General features: G+C 31.3%; 1 protein-coding gene and 1 long non-coding RNA gene across 2 annotated transcripts; one reads left to right on the plus strand and one right to left on the minus strand.

Moving 5' to 3' along the window:
* Positions 1 to 8,172: 8,172 nt before the first annotated feature.
* LOC148602063 (uncharacterized) lies at positions 8,173 to 17,746 on the plus strand. The gene is made up of 3 exons (XM_088555576.1): positions 8,173 to 8,605; positions 14,230 to 14,455; positions 17,074 to 17,746. Exons 1-3 carry the CDS (start codon positions 8,316 to 8,318, stop codon positions 17,647 to 17,649), a joined length of 1,092 nt encoding a protein of 363 aa, XP_088411702.1. The 5' UTR covers positions 8,173 to 8,315; the 3' UTR covers positions 17,650 to 17,746.
* Positions 9,344 to 10,762, minus strand: LOC148602064 (uncharacterized). The gene is made up of 2 exons (XR_015917167.1): positions 9,807 to 10,762; positions 9,344 to 9,395 (listed from the first exon to the last, which is right to left on the minus strand). It is a non-coding gene; the product is annotated as an uncharacterized LOC148602064 (long non-coding RNA).
* Positions 17,747 to 23,576: the final 5,830 nt, after the last annotated feature.

Here is a 23,576-nt window from a genome sequence, read left to right on the forward strand (position 1 = left end):
TGAGTATTAGAAATTGAACTAAATAAAGCGACCTTTGTAACCCACTCAGATCACTTGAATTATCTTTCTTGGATCGATTGGTAATTCAAGTCATTGATACTTCAGAACATGTAAAAACTGATATTAACATTCGCTTTTCGGGATGCCGAGTACGATATTACATGTAAAAATCTGTATCACATACGGTATCAACACGAAACCACTATATATTAGAAATGGGCCACTGGCCCGAGGGGTGATATAGGCTAAGGTATTGGTCGAGTGTTGATACGGCATATGATACAGATTTTGACACGCCATGTTCATTATATCATACATTTCAACGATACATGACATGTAGGGTGTGATATAGGGTTATGACACAATCACTTAATGTATATACCAAAACAGTGTACATGTATATTTCAATATAAATATATGAAATATACACCCAAAGACAAGGGGTTCTTTGGGTTCTTAAAGATTCATTATTTTAGCATTCAAAAACTTAGCTCATGTTCAGAGCAGGTAACCCATTTTCATATATCAGCAACAGTTATAAACGAGTTAAGGAACAAAAGTCACACAAAAAAGTTATAAAAAGTCACAGAAAAAAAAGTCACGGGAAATAAACTCACGGTTTACACATATCTGAGTTTTAGTGAAATTATCAATTGAAAATTTTTAAAATTTGTACTTCATCATACCCTTTATATCATTAATAATGAAATTGAATATTTTTATATTATGTTTGCATATTAATGTCTGATAAGTAAAAAAAAAGACATTTCCTTAATTTGATTTTTTTTTTAAATTTTCATTTAGTTTCTTACTTATTAATTGTTCTTATAAAGTGGCCACTTCTACCAGAACATTTGGAAGATACGTAAAAAGGTGACATAAAAATATTTTCTTTAGTATAGACTGTTTGGTAGTATTTTGTAATATTTAAAAAAAATATTAAGATATGAACTTTATTCCACATTTTTATACATTAAAAAAAGCAAGCAACTATTGCTTCAAGTATTCATAGAAACATACATGTATGACACACATAGAAACGAGCTCTGTAAAGTGATGACTTAGCGGAGTTGAAAGTGGGCAGATGTTCAACGACTTCTCTAGTAGTATCATCCCACTCGTCGTCTCGAAGTTTGTTGAGTTCTTCTGTGAATATAGTAGGGATTGGTCTGACCAATTATTTTATTTTATTTTATTGAAAACTGTACATTTGTTAGTTTGAAAACATCGAGTACCGGTACCTTATCCCGGTTCATTAACATTAGTAGCAATAATATCAAAATATACACAGATGTTAGTATTTGTTAGTACATACATGGTTTTCAATAATAATATTTACACACATCACAACAGATGTGTGTAAACCACAGATAGATAAGTCTAGAGCAATAAAAATGTAATTTATTAACAAACATACAGATTTGAAAGCAGTTTGTTTAATTGAAAAAAAAAATAGATAATTAGGATTTGGCACAAAATTAAAAAACCACATGAAAGAGAGAAAAAAAAACAAATTAATAATAAAAAAAACAAGATTTTTTTGTTTCCCTGGTAAATTTCTTAATCTATCTGTTGGCCATTGTACATATGTTATTTATTGTTTCATCATTTAGAATGAAATCTAAGTATATATAAATTAGTTTTCATAATATAACAGTGAAAATATTCCACAATTCATTAAATTGCTCTAGTTTGTTATTTCTGACAGCAATAGATTTTTCAATGTTATATAAATCTTTGACAATGTTTTTAAATGCTTGTAAAGATAACTGTTTTCAATTGTATATGAATTGTTTAATTTTGAGAAAGAAAAGATTAAAAACTAGACTTCTTCTGCCTCTAGAAGTATCTCCCAACAAAAAATTCTTTTTAGTAAAGGGGATGCTGATAAGCCAAAAATCAATTTCCAGGATAAAATTCTGAACTTTTTCACAGTTCCAAAATAAATGTTCTATAGTCTCAACCTCTTCATCACAAAAAGTACAATTTGCAGTATCTGTAATTTGTATTCTAAAAAGATATTTATTTGTTGCAGTTATGTAATGATTTATTCTAAATTGAAACAATTGGAGTTTAGTGTTTTTTGTCACTAAAAATGGAAGTTTAAAAATATCCTTCCATTCTTGATCATTAATATCCAATATGTCCCCCCATTTTTGTTGTCCACAAGGCACACAATTATTTTTTATCAACACAGAATACATATCTTTTGTGCCTTTTTTACTCTTCATAAACAATTTAATATAATTCGGACAGAATGAACATACAACATTATCATCATTGTACACAAAAGATCTCTTTGTCTGTCTTAGTGCAGATATTAAACTATTATACTTCATAGTATCAATATTAATAGCAAATTTCTGCTGAACTTCTAAATTAGACAAAAAGCATCCATCTTCTTTCAAAATATCATTTACAAAGATAATACCTTTTTGAAAAAAATCCTCATAAAATACAGGTTTATTACCAACAATAATATTTTTATTCCACCACAAGGGACTAGTAACAAAAAAATTCCAGCTATCATCTTTATCTTTTTCAATAATACTGTTCCAAGCATTAAATACATCTTTCCAAAACATATTTTTACATTTTACTGACACTGCATATCCATTCCCACATTTTAAACGTTTTTCTCTATCAACAATAGAATATAATATATTAAGCCATTTACTCTCAGAATTGAAAACTTTTCTAAACCAGGTGGATTTTAATGCATCCATAAAACATGCAATATTTATCATTTTCAGTCCACCTTCAGCATGATTTTTTTGTAAAATCTCCTTTTTTACCCTGCCTGTAGGTGAATTCCAAATATACGAGTAAATAAGGCCATTTATTTTATTTATGACCACACTTTTTGGACGTGGTAATGTTAATATAAGATGGTTAAGAATTGGTAATATCAGAGTTTTAACAACTGATATTTTACCAATGACAGTCAAATTTCTCTTCGACCATGTGTTAATTAGACTTTTAATCTTAACCAACTTTTCATCATAGTTCATAGCTATCATATTAACAAGATTAACATCAAAATATACACCTAGTAATTTGAAAGTTGTTGCTCCCCAAGACAAATGTCTTTCAGGGCAAAGCACATCTTCGCTATACTTTTTGCTGCCCATCCAAACAACCTGGGTTTTATTAAAATTAATTTTAAGCCCAGATATGTTTGCATACCAATCTAGCTCTTGCATAGCTGCATTTAAAGATTTATCAGATCCGTCCAATATCAATGATGTGTCATCGGCATATTGAGACAGTTTATGATCTACTTCAAAAACCTGAATACCAGAAAAATTTTTGTTACCCCGAATTCTGATAGCAAGTATTTCTGCACACAGAATGAAGAGGTAGGAAGACAAAGGATCCCCCTGTCTACATTCTCGACCGATTTGAAAAAAATCAGATAAGTTCCCACCCTGTATAACGGCAGAGTTAATGTTTTGGTAAAATACTTTGACCCACTGTATAATAGAGTCTCCAAAATTAAAGAAACTCAAAACATTTAATAGAAAGCTCCATGACACAGAGTCAAACGCTTTCTCAAAATCTATTAACAATAACAAACCAGGTATATCTTTTTCTTCGGTATATTGCAAAATATCATAAATCAATCTGATATTATCTCCTATAAACCAATCATTTATAAACCCAGTTTGATCTAAGTCTATCAATTTGTCTAAAACTTTTCTAATTCTTCTAGCAATAACCCCTGAACCAATTTTATATACTGTATTTAGTAGAGAAATAGGACGCCAGTTCTTTAAAAAGTGTCTTGGCTTATTGTCTTTAGGAAGACAAGTAATAATACCTTGTTTCTGTGTAACTGATAACTCTCCCATCATTGCCCCATAATTTAGTGAATTTAAAACATAAACATATAAGTCTCTCCAGAAAAATTTAAAGAATTCTGTAGAAAAACCATCAGAGCCAGGTGATTTGTCATTCTTCATATTTTTCAAAACCTCACTGGCTTCTGTGATAGTTATCTCTCCTTCTAAAGAATTCTTTTCATCTTCAGATAATCTATTGAAACTCAAATCCTGTAGATCATTTTCAAGATCAGTTAGGTTATAAGTATTCAACGGATCATCTCGAGAACGATATAATTCTGTATAAAAAATTTTTGTTTCTGTCAGTATATCAAATTGATCTGTTACAATAGTACCATCTTCCTTTTCTATTTTAGGTATAATCTTATTAGCAAAATTTCTAGACTCAAGTCCACAAAAATACTTTGTTGGTTTTTCCCCTTCTTCTATCTATTTAGACCTTGATCTAATTAATTTACCCTTCATTTTTTTTTCCTCAGAGCTTCCAATTCAGTCTTTTTATTATCTAACTCTAAAAAATTAATAATTGATTGTGACTCCAGTTTTTCAATTTCTTTTAAAAGTTCAGATTCTAAATTATTCTTTTGTTTTTTCTTATAACTAGCATAAGAGATAGTTTTACCTCTTATTTCAAATAATAAGGTTTCTAAAAATAGCTGACTATTAATTGTCAACTGTATATTTTCATCCTTTATCATATGTAAATTTTCCATATTATATACTGGAGCACAATACTGTTTTTTTAACATCCATAATTTTTTCTTTAACACAATTAAAATATTCTAAGTCATATAATAAGGAATTGTTGAACTTCCATAGGCTTTACCTCTCACATAAGGATTGAATTCTAATTCTAAAGTAACCATTGAGTGATCAGACCTATAGCTTGGTTCAATTTTACATGTTTTTGAATGTATAAGCATAGAATCTGGTATCAAAAAGAAATCTAACCTAGCTTGCTTTAAAGGAGTTCTTTTTCTCCAAGTATAACGTCTCATATTTGGATATATCTCCCTGAATGGATCTACAAGATTCCACTGATCTATAATTTCTAAAACCTTCATTCTAGCATTTGGATTATTAATATGTAAATAGTTAAAAACAATCAATAGTTGGATTCAAAACAAGATTAAAATCACCACAAATCAAATAATTGACATAACATTATCAAAAAATCCTGGTATATCTTGATTTGGACCATATAATGACAATAATGTAAGTCTGGTACCATTAATACTTATATCTAAGGCTAAAAAGTTACCATTTCGATCTTTTTTCTCTTTCCATATTTTAAATTCTACATTATTATTTACTAAAATAGCTACACCTCGTGAATTAGAAGTTAGGGGTGAGAAAAACACTCATACCCCCAAACAGATCAAATAATAGATTCATTTTCAGTTACAAAGTGTGTATCCTGTAAGCAGTACAAATTATAGTTTTTGACTTTAAGAAAATTACATAATCTGTTTTGAAAAAACTTCTGCATGATCTGCTACATGACTATGTGGTTGCCTTCCAAAACCAGTGGGTATGTTGTTAGCTGTTGATAATGAGGCTGAACAACCTAGAACTATGTACCTCCAAAACACCTTGTCAGGTGTCCTGCGGTTAACTCTGTATAAGAAACCATCTAAGGCTAGGTTCTGGTCCCCTTTTCTGTTAGTTATGAACTTTACATTCAGTTGTGCATTTGCCATTGTTCGACGTTGAATGAGGAATTTACATTTTTCAGTCCCCTTTATACAACTTTAGAGCTTGTGCTGTTCACATAAGCTGACATGATGAACACCAATCACTGGACAGCAATTACAGGCAGCTTGTTAAGTTCCAGACTTTAATCATTTAATTATTTGCTTAATTGCTTCAAATTGTGCAAAGCTTGGACCACTTAGTTTGTTTTATGAATTATCTATTTTTTTTTCTAAATATTTGCTCAGTATAATAACTGTTAGATAATGCTTACTTTGAAAATAATTATTGCAAAATATTAAATTTTCTATTATTTTTTAAACATCATGAATAATGTTGTTAGCTTTTATTTATTTATATGAAATATAGTTTATTGCAAATCTACAATGCTATTCTTATTTTATATATAGATATAGAAAATTATATAAATGTTATACTAAAATGAAGGGTCCATCACTACACATTATTAAATTATGAATGTCTACTTTTCAATTACAGGTAATTTTACAGGTAAATTAATAATTACACACCCCTTGGGAGGCCTCTTAATCCCTATACCTAATGAGATGTTGTTTTAATCCAGTAGGCGTTCGGGGAACACACCAAATATATCTACATATTAAATCTATTGATTGAAATATATTTACGTTTGTTTTAAACTTTAATTTGCAAATGTGTCATCCCCCCTTAAATATCCTCATGACAAAAACTGATATTTTTTTTTGTCCATCGAAGGAGTCTGAATACAGGACAGAGTCTAGACTCCTTGAAAAGGGAGTGGGTGCCAGCCGATGTTTCTCAGAAAGGGGGGGGGGGTGTGTGTGTGCTAGGACATTGTCACTTTTTGTAAATTTTACACATGAAAATGACAAATTTTCCAAAAAGTGGGGGTGCCTGCACCTCCACTGGAACATCCACTGTTATATAATGTATTATGGGGTCAGCTATTTAGGAGAAAAATCCCGTTTGCTACCAACAGAGGAAATTATTTCTGATATTGCCTATAAAATCTAGTACGTTACATGTATATGATATGGGTACCCAGTATTTTATGAAAAATGGAAGTTCGATCCAGAATGTAATAAAAGCGGGGTTCTATGCTGTCTTTGGTAAATGATTTGCCCATTTAACATAAACTTTAGAAAATATTCCAAGAAAAGGGGAGAGCCCTGGACTTCTGCGCGGTATTGATTGATTAATTCACTCTAACTTTTCTCCAATAAATATTGATAAAATTGTATCCTTGAAGAAATTTCATACATGTAATATACAAAGAAAAACATGTTTAGTATACTAAGTATCGTAGAGTTGGATTACCATAGACAAATGCAATTGTTAGTATCAAACAGGATATATTAACCCTGTATAATTAAACTGACATGTGCATGTAGATAACATCAATAAGCAATCAATACACATATAATTATAGTGATAGCTGATACCCGGTACAAAACAAGGATATTACATGTGTTTGGTATTTCAACATTTTACACGCGATTTATATCATCGATTATCCTGCGTGTTGTTATGTCATTGATCCTAGATTTTGGTGTGTGCCTTTTTCTTATCCTAGGATGAATGTTAATCTTAGTTGTAAGTTTCCTCGTCGTTCATTGTTGACCAAGGGTGGCCATGGCCTGAAATTGTTCATCCCGGTGGCGTTGTTGTCGTTTTGACCAATTCGCCACATCTATTCTACTTACATTAAAGGCGTATTAATGCAAAGTGACAGTATAGATACTTCAACATGTACGATCCACGTTTTCATGTTGCAGTTTAATAGAATTAAAAGCAGAGCGAAATTAAGCGAGTCAAGATTTTTCTCAATTTAAAAGGGTGGCTTACGCCGTCCTAAATGAATCTACACACAATAATGACAAATAGAATCCAATTAACAGGTTTTTTTTTTAAATGTATGTTAGTAAAAAAGAGTAAAGTAACTGGGTCATGGTTTTTTTATAAAAGATAAACAGGAAAACAGCTATTCTGATTGGACCAAAACCATAGTAACATAGACCTCAAACCCCCGCAAATTAAATATAAGCTTTATTTATAGTCAGAAAGTTTAATAACAATACACCGTCCGTGCGAGACCTGACAGGGTAGTCAAGGACGTTTAACCCCCCCTTAGTAGTAATAACAATACAACATAAATAAGCTATGCAAGAGCTTTTTATAACGGACGTTAAGTGAATGATTTGAATGCATCCATACTTATAATATGACATTGAATTAAATGAAAAATAAACAGACATTTATAAACATGACGCAAATGAATAAAAGGAGTCTATAGACATAGCACTATACTATATTACGCAATAGAAATGATAAGCAATTATGTAGCAACTTAAAAGTAAAAATATCAAAAGAACCATAAAATATGCGAAAATTAAAATGTCAGTACATGATATGGTTTTAGGCACGCTGCTCCAATATAATACATGTCTATACTAATATATTTTTAAACATATCGGACCAAATATATTTCAAATTTTAACCATTTTCATTCAAGTTTGTCATGCATGTTACCAGTGACATTTAAATGCAGTTCTGTGATGTAACCTATTCGTATATCCCGGGTTAAAACTTTCTTTCCTATCCGTAACATTTCATGGTTTAGTCACGCCTCACATCGTAACTCTCTAGATTTTACATTGCGCCAACCAAACAGATATTTCTTATCTCCATATTGTCAACATCAATTTGTGATCAATATTACGAGGGAAATGTCATTAGAATTGAATTAGAATTAGTTTGTTTTGATCGTTAACAGTGCTCAAAATGTCGACAGATCTTCCGGGGATCTCTTACATGGCCTTATACATAATTTCTCTGCATATTGTCAACAGCAACACGAGGGTCGGATCAAATCACTGGAAACTAAACATCGATGAAGGTAAAGTGGTCCAGGCAACGGATGAAACATCAGATTCACAAAACCAAGATGACTTGATGAACATTTTGACAGACAAAATGTATGAAAATGGTGAATGGAAAGTAGATAAACGAAAAAAGAATGCAGCAGCCGAACAAAAAAAGAAAGAAGAGAAAAATAAACAGAACAAAACAGAGTAAGTCAATCCTGGGAATCACGTGCACGATGTACATACAAACATTTTCAGTGAATCATGCCTCAGCTGTAAAGTTAGGAAACCAGTCTGAAACACTTTTTTTAAAGTTCTTTTATATCATTTTAAATATATTTTGAACCTTGACAAACCAAACACCTGCTTAAACTAGGTAATTTTTAAAGTCCTAAAGTGGGCTTAGTTTAGACAGGTTTCACTGCTTTGTTTACTTATTGAAAGAAGTTTAATTTGTTACACTAAAACAACATTCTGTGAATGCATGTTTCTAATTAATAATACTTGAACATTTTTATGAGACCTGTTCATATCTCCTATCAGTCTCAATGCTGCTTTGTCCACCCAAATCATAGTCCAGCATTTCACATGTTTGTTATAATATGTAACATTATCACAGGAGTTTGAGTATTCATATGTCAGAAACCCCTTTTTACCATTTTGCAGAATTTTTTTGGCCCATAATATCAGGTTCTTTATTTTCACTTTACCATTTAGGCCAAATAAAAAAATATGTATGATTCCAGTCACCCATCCAACCCTGCTTTTTACTGCCGACCCTAGACTCTTCTGTGTGCTGAAATAAGAAAATAATATAATAAAAACCAGACTGAGCCTACCATCTTCTGGTAATCCATATTTTTGTTATTTCTCAGGATTGGATACATATTTACAATGTGTGACAATGCTGTATTTTACGGTCTTTAGAAAACAATAAACACTATCTCAGGTTCTAATAGGTTCTTTATTCATTCAAAGAAAGTATGGTTATAAAACCCTGAAATAACAATAAAGATATTCTAACTATCTATTCAACAATTACTATAAAATACCTTATAAATCTAGTAATTATATATGATACAGGAAAAGTACAATATTCCCATAATTACCAAATATGAATATATTAAAAATGTATACGGTAATATCGAATCTGTTCAAAATGAGTATGATGCATTCTGATTGTAATTTATACTTGTTTTACATAGTTAAATGCACATCTTAAAGAATGCATCTGCACATCACAGTAAATAATATATTTGCTGTATTCGATCTTGTTTTAAATGTTGTGTAGTAAAAATATAAAATAACATATTAGTTAAGCAAAAGCAAATGTTAAAGCAACATTACACTATGTTAATAAACAATACATAAGCAAAGCAAAAGCACACACAAGTACAACAAAACATACCTTGCAGGTTTTGCAAAGGTTAGGTTTACAACCCAAGATAATCGGCTACATAGTACACAGTAATAACGTACACTGTATCCACCTGAAGATATAAATATTAAGCTACTAAAAAAATCTAATCAAAAATGGACAAAAATATTATCTCCCTTGTCTATTTATCCAGTTATTTACATATTGAGTTTATATGCTTATTTAAGTATTAAAATCATAATCAAACACTCATTCAATATGATAAAATCCTAGTTAATGGTTTTTATGTCAAAATTATCATTTTAACCATTATTTATAAATTATTTACAACAATCAAATAATTTATATACCAGATTTAATTGATTTATCTGTATTAGTTACTTTATGCAGTTTAATATATAAGTTTAAAAGTTTTATCAAGTCACACACACTTTTCATACAATCAATCAGCCATTCACACTATGTCATTTATAACTCTCAATCTCACAACTCAAACCAGTTAAAATAAGGTTTCATAGATATGTTAATAAAGGATTGAAGTAATAAGACTAACCTTCAAAAGAATAGGAAACTATCCATAATAAGAAGTCCAAAATATGAGTTAAACAAACAAAATAATGGCTTCCATCAGTCAAAACATATAAATTCAAGTGACCAAAACAAAGACAAAGGATTCCCGCCTAAAATATGACACATGACTGTCCCACAATTCCTGTCACCAAAACTGACCAATAGAAATAAATAACCAAAAGTACTGTTATACATTACTACTCTGAAAATAATTATTACAAGATTAGAATTACTAAATTAAGGCTATCAGGAGAATACTATCAGCTGAAAACATGAATACTATAAATTAACTGTAATCAGGTAGATTCAATCAGCTGAAAACATAATTTCATAAATTTAATTAAGAATAAAATTAATGAAATACTAAACTATAATTAACATGACAATTAATAAAAATATGTACAAAACTTGACTCTGCCACAAATGTATTATAGAAAACAACAATGACTGTGTATTTTTTTTGAAGCTGTGGCCATGAGACAACTGAAAATCAGAAATTTACTGCCTGTTGATGTTTCATTCCTATTTGTGATGTTTATCTAGTGTAATTGATATTTTCATTGAAAACTTAGGCTTTCATCTTTTTAGGCAACCTTACAACTTGTTTACAAAAATAAAAATATTAACAAAAATAATTTTCAAACTTGCATGTACCTGTACAACCCTATGTTATTCAAAGAAGTGACTGGAACCACATAATTTTTTTTATTAGGCCTTAGCTTCCCTTAAGAGCAAACAAAGAAAAAACAAGACTAAAAGTGATTACTGTGAAAGTACTTTTATTCATAGGTACCAATTTTCGTGGTTTAGGGAAAAGTTATCAGTTCGTAGATTCTTTAATTCATAGATTTGACAACTCTTTCATAGGGAAACTTCCTCTTCGTTGGGAACCAAATTTCATGGTTTACCAAACCCACGAAAACCACAAAAATTGGTACCCCACGAACAATAATACTCTCACAGTAGTACAGCACATCATGTTCTTATCAACAAAATGTTAAAGGGGGCTGATCCTAACCTCTGACCTTGTTGAACAATAGAGGATTTCACTGGTATTTACATGTACATGCACCTTGGGCTACTCCAATTCAACAAAGTCAGAGGTTAGGGTCAACCTGCTTTGATAGGCTCAAACTTATAAAAATCATTTTATGACTAACTGCACTGTATCAAATCAAGACAATTTGCCCTTAAGTTAATAAAACTCTGATGATAAGTTATTTTTTTGTTAATTGAAGCATTTTTTTCACTGAACATTAGTAGATATTGAATGACTGTGTGGTCCTTTGATTAATGTTAAAAAACATGAACCTTGAAAAAGTCAGTTTAAACAATGTATGTACAATAGTACACTGTACATTTAAATGTATTTTCTATACATATACTGTACACATATATGCATGAGACAGTTTCTTAATGGTTGTCAAATTATGTGTCACACAAATGTAGAATGTGTTAACAGAACAAGATCTCAAATCTAAGTGGAACAATTTTCTGGCAATTGACCTTAGTTTTTGAAAAACAGGATATATATTCAGACTAGAAAGACAAGATTTTGGTAAAGTTTTTAGCAAGTGGTTAGAAATAACTTATAAATTGACAATTTATCCATGACAAAAAGAGTTCTTAAAATTGAGATTTTTTTTCATGTAGGTGCCATAAAATCTAAAATTTTGTGGTACCGTAGTCTAATTTTCAGTTACCAGTAGTGGCCAAAAGTGTAAATGTTAAGGTATGATTTTGATAACTTTACCTGTACATGTACATTGTATCTTTACCTTGAATGGCTCGAGATAAATGGGTTTTCAAACAGTACTGCCATCAACTGCAAAATTAGATCCAGTGAAAATATAATAGAGAATTTTTTGACATAAAGTTCAGTAAAAATTCCATTTTGCTAAATTATGTTCAGTTACATGTTCATGGCTGAATGAGCTATTTCCATTACATAGGTTTTTTTGTCATCTGTCTGTTAACTTTTCCTTAAAAATTTCTCCTCAGAAACCACTCAGTGGATTATTACCAAACTTGGTCACCATCATCCTTAGGGTATCTTCTTGTTTTTTTTGTTTTTTTTTGTTTTTTTGTCCATTGAAAAATATTTTGATTGTATATAAATCAGTTGTAAACATGGCCACCATTGCTATTTCTAGACCACATGAGTCAAGTCAACAATTTCTCAAAAACTATAAGACATACATGTACTGTGACTTTCCACTTCAGCTTGCAGTATCCATTGGATCAAAGTTGTAGAATGACTCCTTGTTAGAGTTAATTCCCTTAAAAGGTGAAAAATGATTTTTTTTGGTAGTTTTTAGCGAATATCTTGAAAACTATAATAGATAGTAAGAACTTTTAATTGATGGTTGATGAAATGATCGTTAAGCCAACTAAGTATCAATGGCTTGAATTTGTGGAATGACTCCTTGAAAGACTTAAAATGAATCATTGAGCCATTCAGGCTCCTGGTGGCCTCTAGTTTGACTCCTAATTAATTATGGTACGTTGTTTTTATGGTCATGACAGTGCTGCTAATTGTATTTTTAGAAAGATGTCAGGTGTTCAAATTTACTTCCATGATTGGAAAGTCTGACACTTTTCAAAGATTCAAACTAATCATGACAACTTGAGGGAAATTTCAATGGTCCTTAGAGATTGAAATTTCACAAATTTGATCCCTTGCCAGTTCAAGAATTGTTAGTGTTATTAGGACTCTCCCCATTTTTGGGGTTTATGATTTATCAAATTATCTTACGTCACCGGTTCATATGCCTGGAACTTCCCTACTGTTTCGGAACACTACACAAAAATATAGTCCAAATGTAATTCCTTTTATATCATTCAATACCTCTTTTATTACCTGTAAATATGTTTCTGGCAATTGTTCATCTCAGTTATATTTAGTTATTTCTGCAAATAGAATTAAGATCTAGTCTACAAATGAAATGAAGTTATAAGGAACTCCTTTCTGGATGTTTAGTAATGAACTAGCATTTAAGGAATGAAGTTCTTGCAGTAATGTGCCAAGAACCATTTAATGTGCTAAGCATGTTCCATTTCATACAATTATCAGTCAAAATCTCCATCCTATCATCAATATTTTATGATTAATAAACAGGAAGTGAAGAGCAGTGATTTTAACCTAGTAAAATTGGTAGGAAAATTCAAATTGATAAAAGGTGTCTAGCTTTGAAAATCTTGATATTTTGATGAAGGAAATTATTTTCTGAAGGTGAAATTAGTTCCATTTGAGTTTAATTACAATGTACATGTAGGATAATCCTCTGTTGAAGTACATGTACTTGGCAGGTTTTAAAAAGATGGGAAAACAGTAAAACAAAATTTGTAAATATGTGTGAAGTTACATGTATATACCGTTTGACTATCATTTATGGTATTTACTTCAGAAATCAGTAGTTTATATTGACATTCAGTAAAGTATATATTTAGGAAAAACAGTTCTACATGTAAATAACATGGGAAATACAAATGTATGATTATTGTTTTATTTTACATCAGGTAATCTTTTAAAGTTTATCCATGCTACAATTTTCACAAGAATAAAAAAAAACCAGTGCTAACATCACTTAGATGTATCTTTTTCACAGGTAATCAGTCACTGTAATAAAAAGTATTCCTTTTGTACCTGTAGGACATTTTCCCAATACATGAAGTACACATGCATTGTTGTTTTTATACACCTGTCAGTCTAGATGAGACGTATTATGGTATACCAGTGTCCACCTGTCTGTCCATCAGTCAGATTTTGCACAATATCTCAAAAATGTTGCCACCAATTTTTGTGAAACTTTGGTGAATTGTTTCTTTCTGTTGATGCGATATCCCTTTTGGTTTTTTTTAAATGTTGGCTTTTTTGTTTTAGTCCAGGGAAGCAGCCTTCTACAAGAGAAAGTAAAAAGCCTACGATTACCTGTGGAAAGCCTGTGAACAGTACACAATATGACCATTTACGGGGAATAGCGAACCGGAATGAACATGCACACATACCAGAACCAGAAGTGGCTCTCATATTCAAAAAGAAAGGCAGTAAAAGTTCAGAAGTTGATATGAATTCCTTAGAAGATAAATTAAAGAAAACTTTAAAAGAGGTACTTACCAATATATATACATTTGTAAGGCCAAGACAAAAATATTTGTTTAAGGTTACATTTGATGAAAAAATAGTATACATGTAGGTAGGCAGGTTAGAAATATTTAATTTTTTTAAAAAATGGTTTCGTATAGACACTGATGTGAGGATTTCTTGACTTTTAATGGTGCTCAGCTAAAAATGGTAGTTTAGCAGCATTTCATAAAAAAATACCAATAAAATGTGCTGGGATATGCAGAGAAAATGGGGTAGGTAGGATAACCTTAAACAGACAAGTTTTTTTTTCTTTGGCCTAAATTTAAATTCCTCTTCAGAATTGAATATGCATGTTAAGTAATTGCCATTCTTCATATTTAAAGGTCTAATTTTCCTTTCTATCATTTCTGTATTCCTAGAGCCTGTAGTACAGATTAACCCAAGAAACATGCAGGGAGTGTTATGCCCATATTCTGCCCAACTTTCCTCATAATGGTGTTGATGTATTCATTCCATTAATTAGTGATTTAAGTGTCAGTCTTTGTAAGAATCAGGCAGTAGGAAAAACATGGTATGAAAAACCTACCATTTTGAAAATTTAATTTGACTATTTGCACCATCAGAATCTAGGAAAAAAAAACAAGATTTTCAGCATTACTTTGGTAAATTCAGACATAATTTTATTGAAATGCACTGAAAAATGAAAATGTCAAGGGCAGATAACTCAAAAATCACTTTTTTCTAACATTCTATTGAAAATTTCAGAACAAATTCAGTGATGCAGGGATCAAATAGTGGCTTATTCATATAGAGAAATCATCCCCAAGTGAAACTATATTGTCAGATTGGTGGGTTTTAGACCTGCATTATTCTGATTTTTCCCCATTTTGCCTGATTCTTACAAAAACTTACACTTGTTACAGAACTAGTGGCACTCAAAGTAATAATGGAGGTTTAGAAAAGGGCGATAAAAATTCAATGTTATTATACCTGTAGGCATCTGTTGTGATTAAAAGGATGGGAAATATTTATACAATTTAACTTAAACTAAACCCAATGCGTTTTGACTAATACAGGGTTTGACATTAACATTTTGTGAACCTTGTCACATTGTGCAAGTTAATGAAAATTAAGTTGCCCAAATTGCAGGTTGTGCTTAGGTTTAAGCATGGTTAATACATACAGTTTGGTTGTCCTTTGGGCAACTGTAATTGGTTATTTAACTTCTCCTGGGTATTAAATAGCATAATCTTTAAAATCAGACCCTGTAACTTCTACGTCCTTTGATACAACTCTTATTGGTATTTTTAACATTAATATAGCGAGAATAGATATGGTGAATATGTCAAAGAGACAACAACCCCATCAGGATGAAAATTGTCAACTCAAGATTAAGACAACTTTAGAACAGCTGTTATGAAATGCTATACTGCCTTATGCTCTCCTTAACATAAGAGAGTGTAAGGCAGTGTAATATATCATAATACATGTAGCTAATTTGAATCAGGTTAAAGTTATTTAGAATATTGACAAAGTTATCTTGCATGATTCTTAGATGAGCCTGTACTTCAGTGCTCCAGTACTTATGTTGCACTTTACAATTAAAATGATGGGCAAATACAGTGTAATCTGTCAAAACCAAACCCGGAATAATCTGAAAACTCTGTCCAAATAAAACAGAATATGAAAACCTGTCTAAACCAAACTGGATGATCTGAAAACCTGTCTAAACCAAACAGTGAATAATCTGAAATCCTGTCCAAATAAAACAGAATAAGAAAATCTGTCTAAACCAAACTGGATGATCTGAAAATCTGTCTAAACCTAACCCTTAATAATCTTAAATCCTGTCTAAACCAAACACTTTTAAGATTCTCTTTGAATCAATTTAGATGTTTTTTGAACTTTGATTACCCAAACACCTGTCTAAACCAAGCAAATTTTACTGTCCAAAATGGCTTAATTTTGTCAGTTTTCACTGTAATTATGAAAAAAAAATCCATCAAATTGAAAATGCAAAATATACATACAAATGCTGAATGTCAGATTTCAATTGCACAAAAAAAATAATTTTGCAACTGTAAGCAATAGCTTGTTTTAGTTTTTAAACAATTAAACTATTATTAAACTATTATTAAACTCTATTCATTTGATTTTAAGTTTTGCTGGATCATTGAATGTTAAAGAGAGAACAATTATTGGATGTAACAGTAAATTTTGTAGTTTTAACACTGTGCTGAATTTAAGTTTTGTTAGACAGGACTATAGAAATTGGGATTAAAATTTGGAAATGGATCATTTTTATTTTAATTATATTCAGAATATCAGTCGGCCATTCTTTATTATTATTTGTAAAAATGTAAAACTTCTGCTTTTAATAAGACATTTAGCTTGAATGGCCTTCTCTAATCTGACACTAGGAGCTTGTATTCTCATATTTTTGAAAAAGGTGAAAGAGCTGTGCTATGCCAGTAAACAATTGGCTATATCTGTAGACCTCTTCTTCTTAATACATGTACATCATCAGCAAGTCAGACAAATACATTGGTTAATCATTCCATTCCCGAAATGTATGAAATATCTATCATAGGACTAAACCATAATCAATCAATCAATCAAATCTTGTTTTATTTTTTTCAGAAACCCAATTCAGCAACAATTCATAATCAGATTGGTAACTTCTGGAGAATAAAAGGCAATACACAGGAATCAATCGAATGTTTTAGAAAAGCTTTATCAATATTACCAAACAACGCAGAAGTTCTCCTGAATCTAGCAAGAGTACTTTTTAATCTTCAATATTTGGACGATGCTATATTTCTGACAAGAAGGTCACTTGTAATGCAACCCACAAACCACAATTCTTGGCTTCAGCATTTTACATTGGGTGAAATTTTAAAAGCCTACGGACATAATCAAGAAGCAGCATTACATTTTCGTCATGCAATTGATCTGAATCCAGGGTTTCAGCCAGCAATTGCAAATTTACGAGAAATGGAAGGAACGCCAAGCCCATCTGTTACACAGTATACATTGTTTATAATTTTACTTCTGGTACTTGGGGTTTTATTTGGGGTTATAACTTCCATTGAGGCTAATTTTGATGATTCAACAGAAGTAAAAACTCAGCGACACTTCAACAGAGCAATGGCTATGAGGTCAATAAAACTTGGCATCAATCCAAAGCTTATTCGAATGAGGAAATTGAATTGTTGATTTTATACTTGTATTCATGGTATAGATTCCCACCTAGATGTGAAACTTCCTATTTGAATTTTAGCCAAAATGATATTAAAGTTGTGAAGCATGTGAATTTTTTATTTTCTTTTTCATTTTTGTGCTATTAACAGTATTTGAGAAAAAAATATATATTCCACTTTAACTAGTGGTTGATCATGGTGGTCTGTCCATCCAGAATCCTTTGGAATTACATAAATCTTAAATCCTTGGATGAATTGATATCAAATGTGGTATGTTGTTTTATATAGATGGGGTTTAAGTTGTAAACAATTTTGGTTGCTGTTTGGTGTCCCCTTTTTTGTGGTACTATGTCATTTGTCACTAAGGATTCCAGTACTGTTTTTACATATATATATAGAGTTACCAATTTCATTTTTATGGTTAAGAAGTTCATTTGTACAAGTACTTCTTATTTGAGTCACTTTTCTTGTCATTGTAAAATTTAAATATTTTTGCTGTTTGAGGAGTCAAAGAGTAATCAAGGGAACCAAGGTTCTAGTGGTAATCAAAAGAATGTAATCCAGGGATAAAAACCAGATATGGAAAACAGACACACACAACAAAGAACATAAAGTAAGTAAAATAATACATACAAAGTAACAAAAGCAAATGAGCAACCCAAAATCCACTAAAAACTTTTAGCATGGACCAGGTGCACCAGTAGGATAAGGGTCAGTAAGATAAAATGACAGTAAAGCACTGATTTTTGTTTCTAATGTCAATCCAATAAAATCTTATACACCTTGTAATATTAAAATTTTTCAATGGAAAGTTTATTTCTACTTGTTTGTGCTTCCAAATATTCATAAGTGCAGCTGTGCCTTAAAAAAATGATTTAACTTCTGTAATATGTTAAATATGATGTGTAGATGTGCATAAAGGAAACTCATACTCTTCATTTGGGAAATGCTCCGAGACCCACATTAGGTGTTTGGAGTAGGCCAGAGCTCCATCAAAGCAGCCCAGACACAAGTAGGACATAAACTGATTTGAGTTCTTCAATTTTGTCTCTTTCAATTATTCTAACCAGTTTATCCTACTTCTAGTTCAAATGAAGGAGACAGTACATTTATTAATATCTCAGAAGTGCATATCTTGTATAGACCTAGAATTAAGCTTAAGGTTATTTGTAATACTATACACGAATATGTAGCCCTTAGGATTGTTTTTAACCTTAGTTCAAAATTTCAATATAATTCCCTGAAGTTCATGTACGTTTCAATCAGGGAAATTTATATCTTCGGGAGTACTGTGAAAGTACCTTTGTTCGTGGGGTACCAAATTTTCGTAGTTTATGTGGGTGAGTCGGACCACTAAATTTGGTTCCCTACGAAAAAGAGATTTCCCATTGATATGTGTACTGAAAACCGCAAAACCACAAATTAAAGAATCCACGAACTTGTGTATCTTCCCTAATCCAACAAAAATTGGGATCCACGAATTGAAGTACTTTCACAGTAATCATTTGATTCCTTTGGGAGAATAGGATCAGTTTTGTGTCCTGGATTTAGTTTTCGGTATATTTTCAGACTGGACTTTTTATTTTTAACTCAAGTCTGTCCAAGATTTACCCAATTGTTCATCCTGGATTTTATAACCACACATTATTATCCTGCCTTTTTTTCTCAGCATCTATTGGACAGAAGAATTTGTTGAATATAAATAAACCAACCTGATTAAAATCAGTTGTTATGGTACATGTACGCTACACTGCCTTACACTCTTTAACATCGTAGCTATCATAACAGATGATTTTAATCAGGTTATAAATAATCATACAATAAAATCTGTCTTAATAAAACCGAATAACCTTAAAACCTGTCTAAAGCAAACTGTATAGTATGAAAACCTGTCAAAACCAGATTATCTGGAAACCTGTCTAAACCAAACAATAATCTTAAAACTTGTCTTAAACTATATCAGGTAACCTGTCTAACCAAACTGTATAATCTGAAAACCTGTCTAAACCAAATTGTATAATCTTAACTGCATAATCTGAAAAACCTGTCTAAACCAAACTGTATAATATGAAAACCTGTCAAAACCAGACTATAATCTGGAAACCTGTCTAAACCCAACAGTAATCTTAAAACCTGTCTAAACCAAATTGAACAATCTATAAACCTGTCTAAACCAAACTATATCATGAAACCAGTCTAAACCAAACTGCATAATCTGAAAACCTGTCTAAATCAAACTGTATAATGAAACTTGCCTAAACCAAACTATTATCTGAAAACCTGTCTAAACCAATAACAAAAGTAGTAAAGTCAACAACAAGAAACTATGACAATTTTTCAAAGTCAACCTAAAAGGTAAAAAGTTTTTGTTTCATTCTCACAGACGTATGATAATAAACATTCAATATTTTTTTAAAAAATTATACAACAGCTAGTCAATACTTGCGTACTAACTGTAAACATATTAATTTTAGCGGTGTACTAACTTTTTCTTTTTTGCGGCGGACAGAAAACTTCGAAATAGATTTTTTAACACTGTATAATGCTGAACATTCCTTGAAACCGCGAAAATTGATACCTGTGAATATGTCCACTAGACAGAATCCGTGGAAGTTAATACGATTTCAAGGAATTCAATTTTTTTAAGTGACATTAGAAACACTCCTAAGGGTTACACAGTGTTGCTTATACCGGTGCTTCTACATGGGAAACTTATTTCAGTTATAGTATACAATTCATGTACTTAAACATACATTATATGAAGGAGTGAAATAGGAATTATTCTTTCCAACTCCAACAATATGTACGTATTTTCAATTCTCTTTGACATCAGTTTTCGAAATGTTCCAAATGATCTTCCTGCAAATTTACAATTTCCATGAAAGTTACACAAATATTAAACAGCTTTTGTATTATATCAATTGAATGAATAATATAATTGTTTATGTCTGTGAAACATTGTACAATGCCCAGTTTTTTTTATAGGGAAGTAGATATTGTGACAAGGGAAGTAATCATGGTGTTTCCTGATTAATGTTATCTATTTATCTACCACAAGGGCAATTTATAAATGTACCAGATATTGGTATAGGTACCAGTATCGCATTCCATATCCCTGAGCGGGTGTACATCAAAACATGGATGCTATAAAAATATAGTGCATTTTCTTTTTGCTTCTCTACAAACTAATGTTGTCAAAAGATATGAACAATGACTTATAGAATAGAGCAAACATCACACTGTAAGTGGAAGAATTTTTTCAAAAGAAAATCTAACATAATAACATAAAAATATTCCAATGAAAAGGTTGGTTTGATGATTGTAAAACGAAAGTGAAAGTAGAGAAAATGGCTATTTATAGTTCAAGACTACTTTTCTGTCCGATCTTCGTTGACTCACCATATTTTCTTTGCGGGAAATTATTTTTTCACATGTCCTTAGAAATACATATTAAGTGAAAGTTTTATTGAATCAATTTACATACATTTTTTTTAATTCTAAAAATATGCACTTCACTATAAAAGTCTATGGAAAAATTAATACGATACTGAGACCTATATGTATATTTTGAGAAGCCATACTGCCCCTGTATCGTTCAATACCTGGTCCATGCTCCTGGGTTTTAGTGGAGTCCAGCTTGCTCATTTACTTTTGTTTCTTTGGACTGAGTTATTGTGTTATTTCATGTCCTTTATTGTGTGTGTTTGATTTCCTTGTCTGGTCCTTATTCTTGGAATATATTCGTGTGATTTCTGCTCGAATATGGGTTTCCTTGATTACTCTATAATCGGAACTTTCCTATTATCTGGTCCACAATGGAAAAAATTGGAAAAGTTTCTTGAACCTACAATTAAAAATTGCCTGAGAAGTCTAACTAGTACATGTAGTAGTCGTGTTAGTTTTTAATCATCAATTTTATTTCATATCAATTTCTGATCTGATTACATTATGATAAAATTCATGCCATTCTGCCCCAGAACTATATTTTTGATTACCCAAATCATCTTTTCCTTTTCATCCCTGAACCAGACCGTGGAGAAGTATGGTTATAATATCTTACAACTCTTAATATGTGATTATTTTTTCACCTTCCTATTACAGTTGGAATTAAATACCAGATTTTCCACATTGTGTTTACGTAAAAAGAATTCAGGACGGATGTTAGTGCTGAAATTGGTGGGTTAAGTATGCATGTCACATTTTAATGATGAATTTTTTTTGTTACTCAGGAAGACTTGCATGTAGGCATATTACTAGATATAAACACCAACGTTTCAAGTAATATGACCATTTAAGGATAAAGCAGTATTGTTCTTATCTAGAAATTAGTGTAAATGACAAAATGCTAAACTTTGACATTTTCACCTTTGTTCTTGTTCTTGTTCTTGTCTTTCACTTTATTTTTGTTTCTTTTCCCCCAAACAGCTGCTCCATTACTTCCCACAAGAAAAAAAAATGCCATGACATGTAGAATATAGGGGAAAAAAATCAGCCATTTATAGTCATTTTCACCTGTATTGATGAAACCAGCTGTTGTCGTATAGTTAATCCTTCAATAAAATCAGTATTATACTGATATCTTAAGTACCTGTCCATATCAAATTCAGACACTGCCCATGGTTGGGGTGATTCTCGGCGTAGAAAGACCCACCGAACGACCGTACGATGCCCATTGGTCCACATATGCAATATTTTCACGTAACAATAACCACTTCTGTCTTCGATTTTTGAGAACACCATACATTAATCTTTCATCCATCTTGTAAAGTGCAATTTTTTTACCCAATCTATATGATTTTTATCTTGAAAGTACAACAAGCGAATGAAAAACTAAGACTGTTTATGTGGTCTGTTAATATTTCTGAAATAGAAACAAAAGTAACTTTGATAAGTTTTTGACTGACATGAATCACCTTCTGCCTGATCTTTGTGAAGATTGCTACTTAAGTATACCATATAATAACAAATATAAATCGATGACATGCTTTTGAGACTGCTTGGGAACTTGGGGAAAACTATGGTCAAATACGTGTATAATGAAATATCTGAATAATTATTTTTATGCTCACGTTTGGCCTGAAATGAATGGTTGTCATTCATATTGGTTTGTAGGTAGATTGTAATAAAACTATAATTATGTTGACTGAAAATGTTCAAAAGAAGAAGAGGGTCAAAAACTTTCATTTGTTTTTCTGTAGTACAACTTAGGATACAAAAGCATACAAGAAATCATGTGGTCAGGTGGTAAAGTTTCAGGCAGAACATCCATTTGACATTACATACTGGTACATGTAACGAAATCTGTCTAAACTGATCCCATATCGGACTGTATAATTAGTTTGATGTAGTTAAAAATACATTTAAACTGACCTGTTCGAAGGAATTCAGAATTGTCTGGTTTAGGCCAAAATAAAAAAAAATATAGATTCTCATCCGCTCCCGACCTAATTTTTTTACCTCTCCAAAATGTTTTAGTTGATTTTTCTCCAGATTTAGGTCAATTTCTTTCAAACTGACAACATTTTCACTTACATTGATAAAAAATGTTAAATAAAAAAAATAAAAGTCGCCCACCCGCCCCTTATTAGATGTTTTCAAAATGCTGGAGTTTTTTATCGACAGCATACATTTTGTATTTGTCCAGTGTGGTGGTCGAATTTTTCAACAAACGGTCGGCATTTCAACGGTAACACATTGTGCTCCTCTATTTGCTGACCTATTCCTTCACTCTTGTGAGGCTAACCTTAGAGCTGATCTGATCCAAAAGAAGGAACATCATTTAGCTATATCCTTTAATCTCAGTTTCCGCTATATATATGCAGATGACGTATTATCGTTAAACAATCCTAGTATCGGGGATCTCATACATCGCTTCTACACCAAAGGATACTATGAAGTCAGCCTCATACCTTGACCCACACTTAGAGATCGATGATAAAGGAA

This window comes from Perna viridis, chromosome 12 (assembly GCF_037379345.1).
Source record: "Perna viridis isolate PV_CMFRI_1.1 ecotype Kerala chromosome 12, ASM3737934v1, whole genome shotgun sequence".
NCBI lineage: Eukaryota > Metazoa > Mollusca > Bivalvia > Mytilida > Mytilidae > Perna > Perna viridis.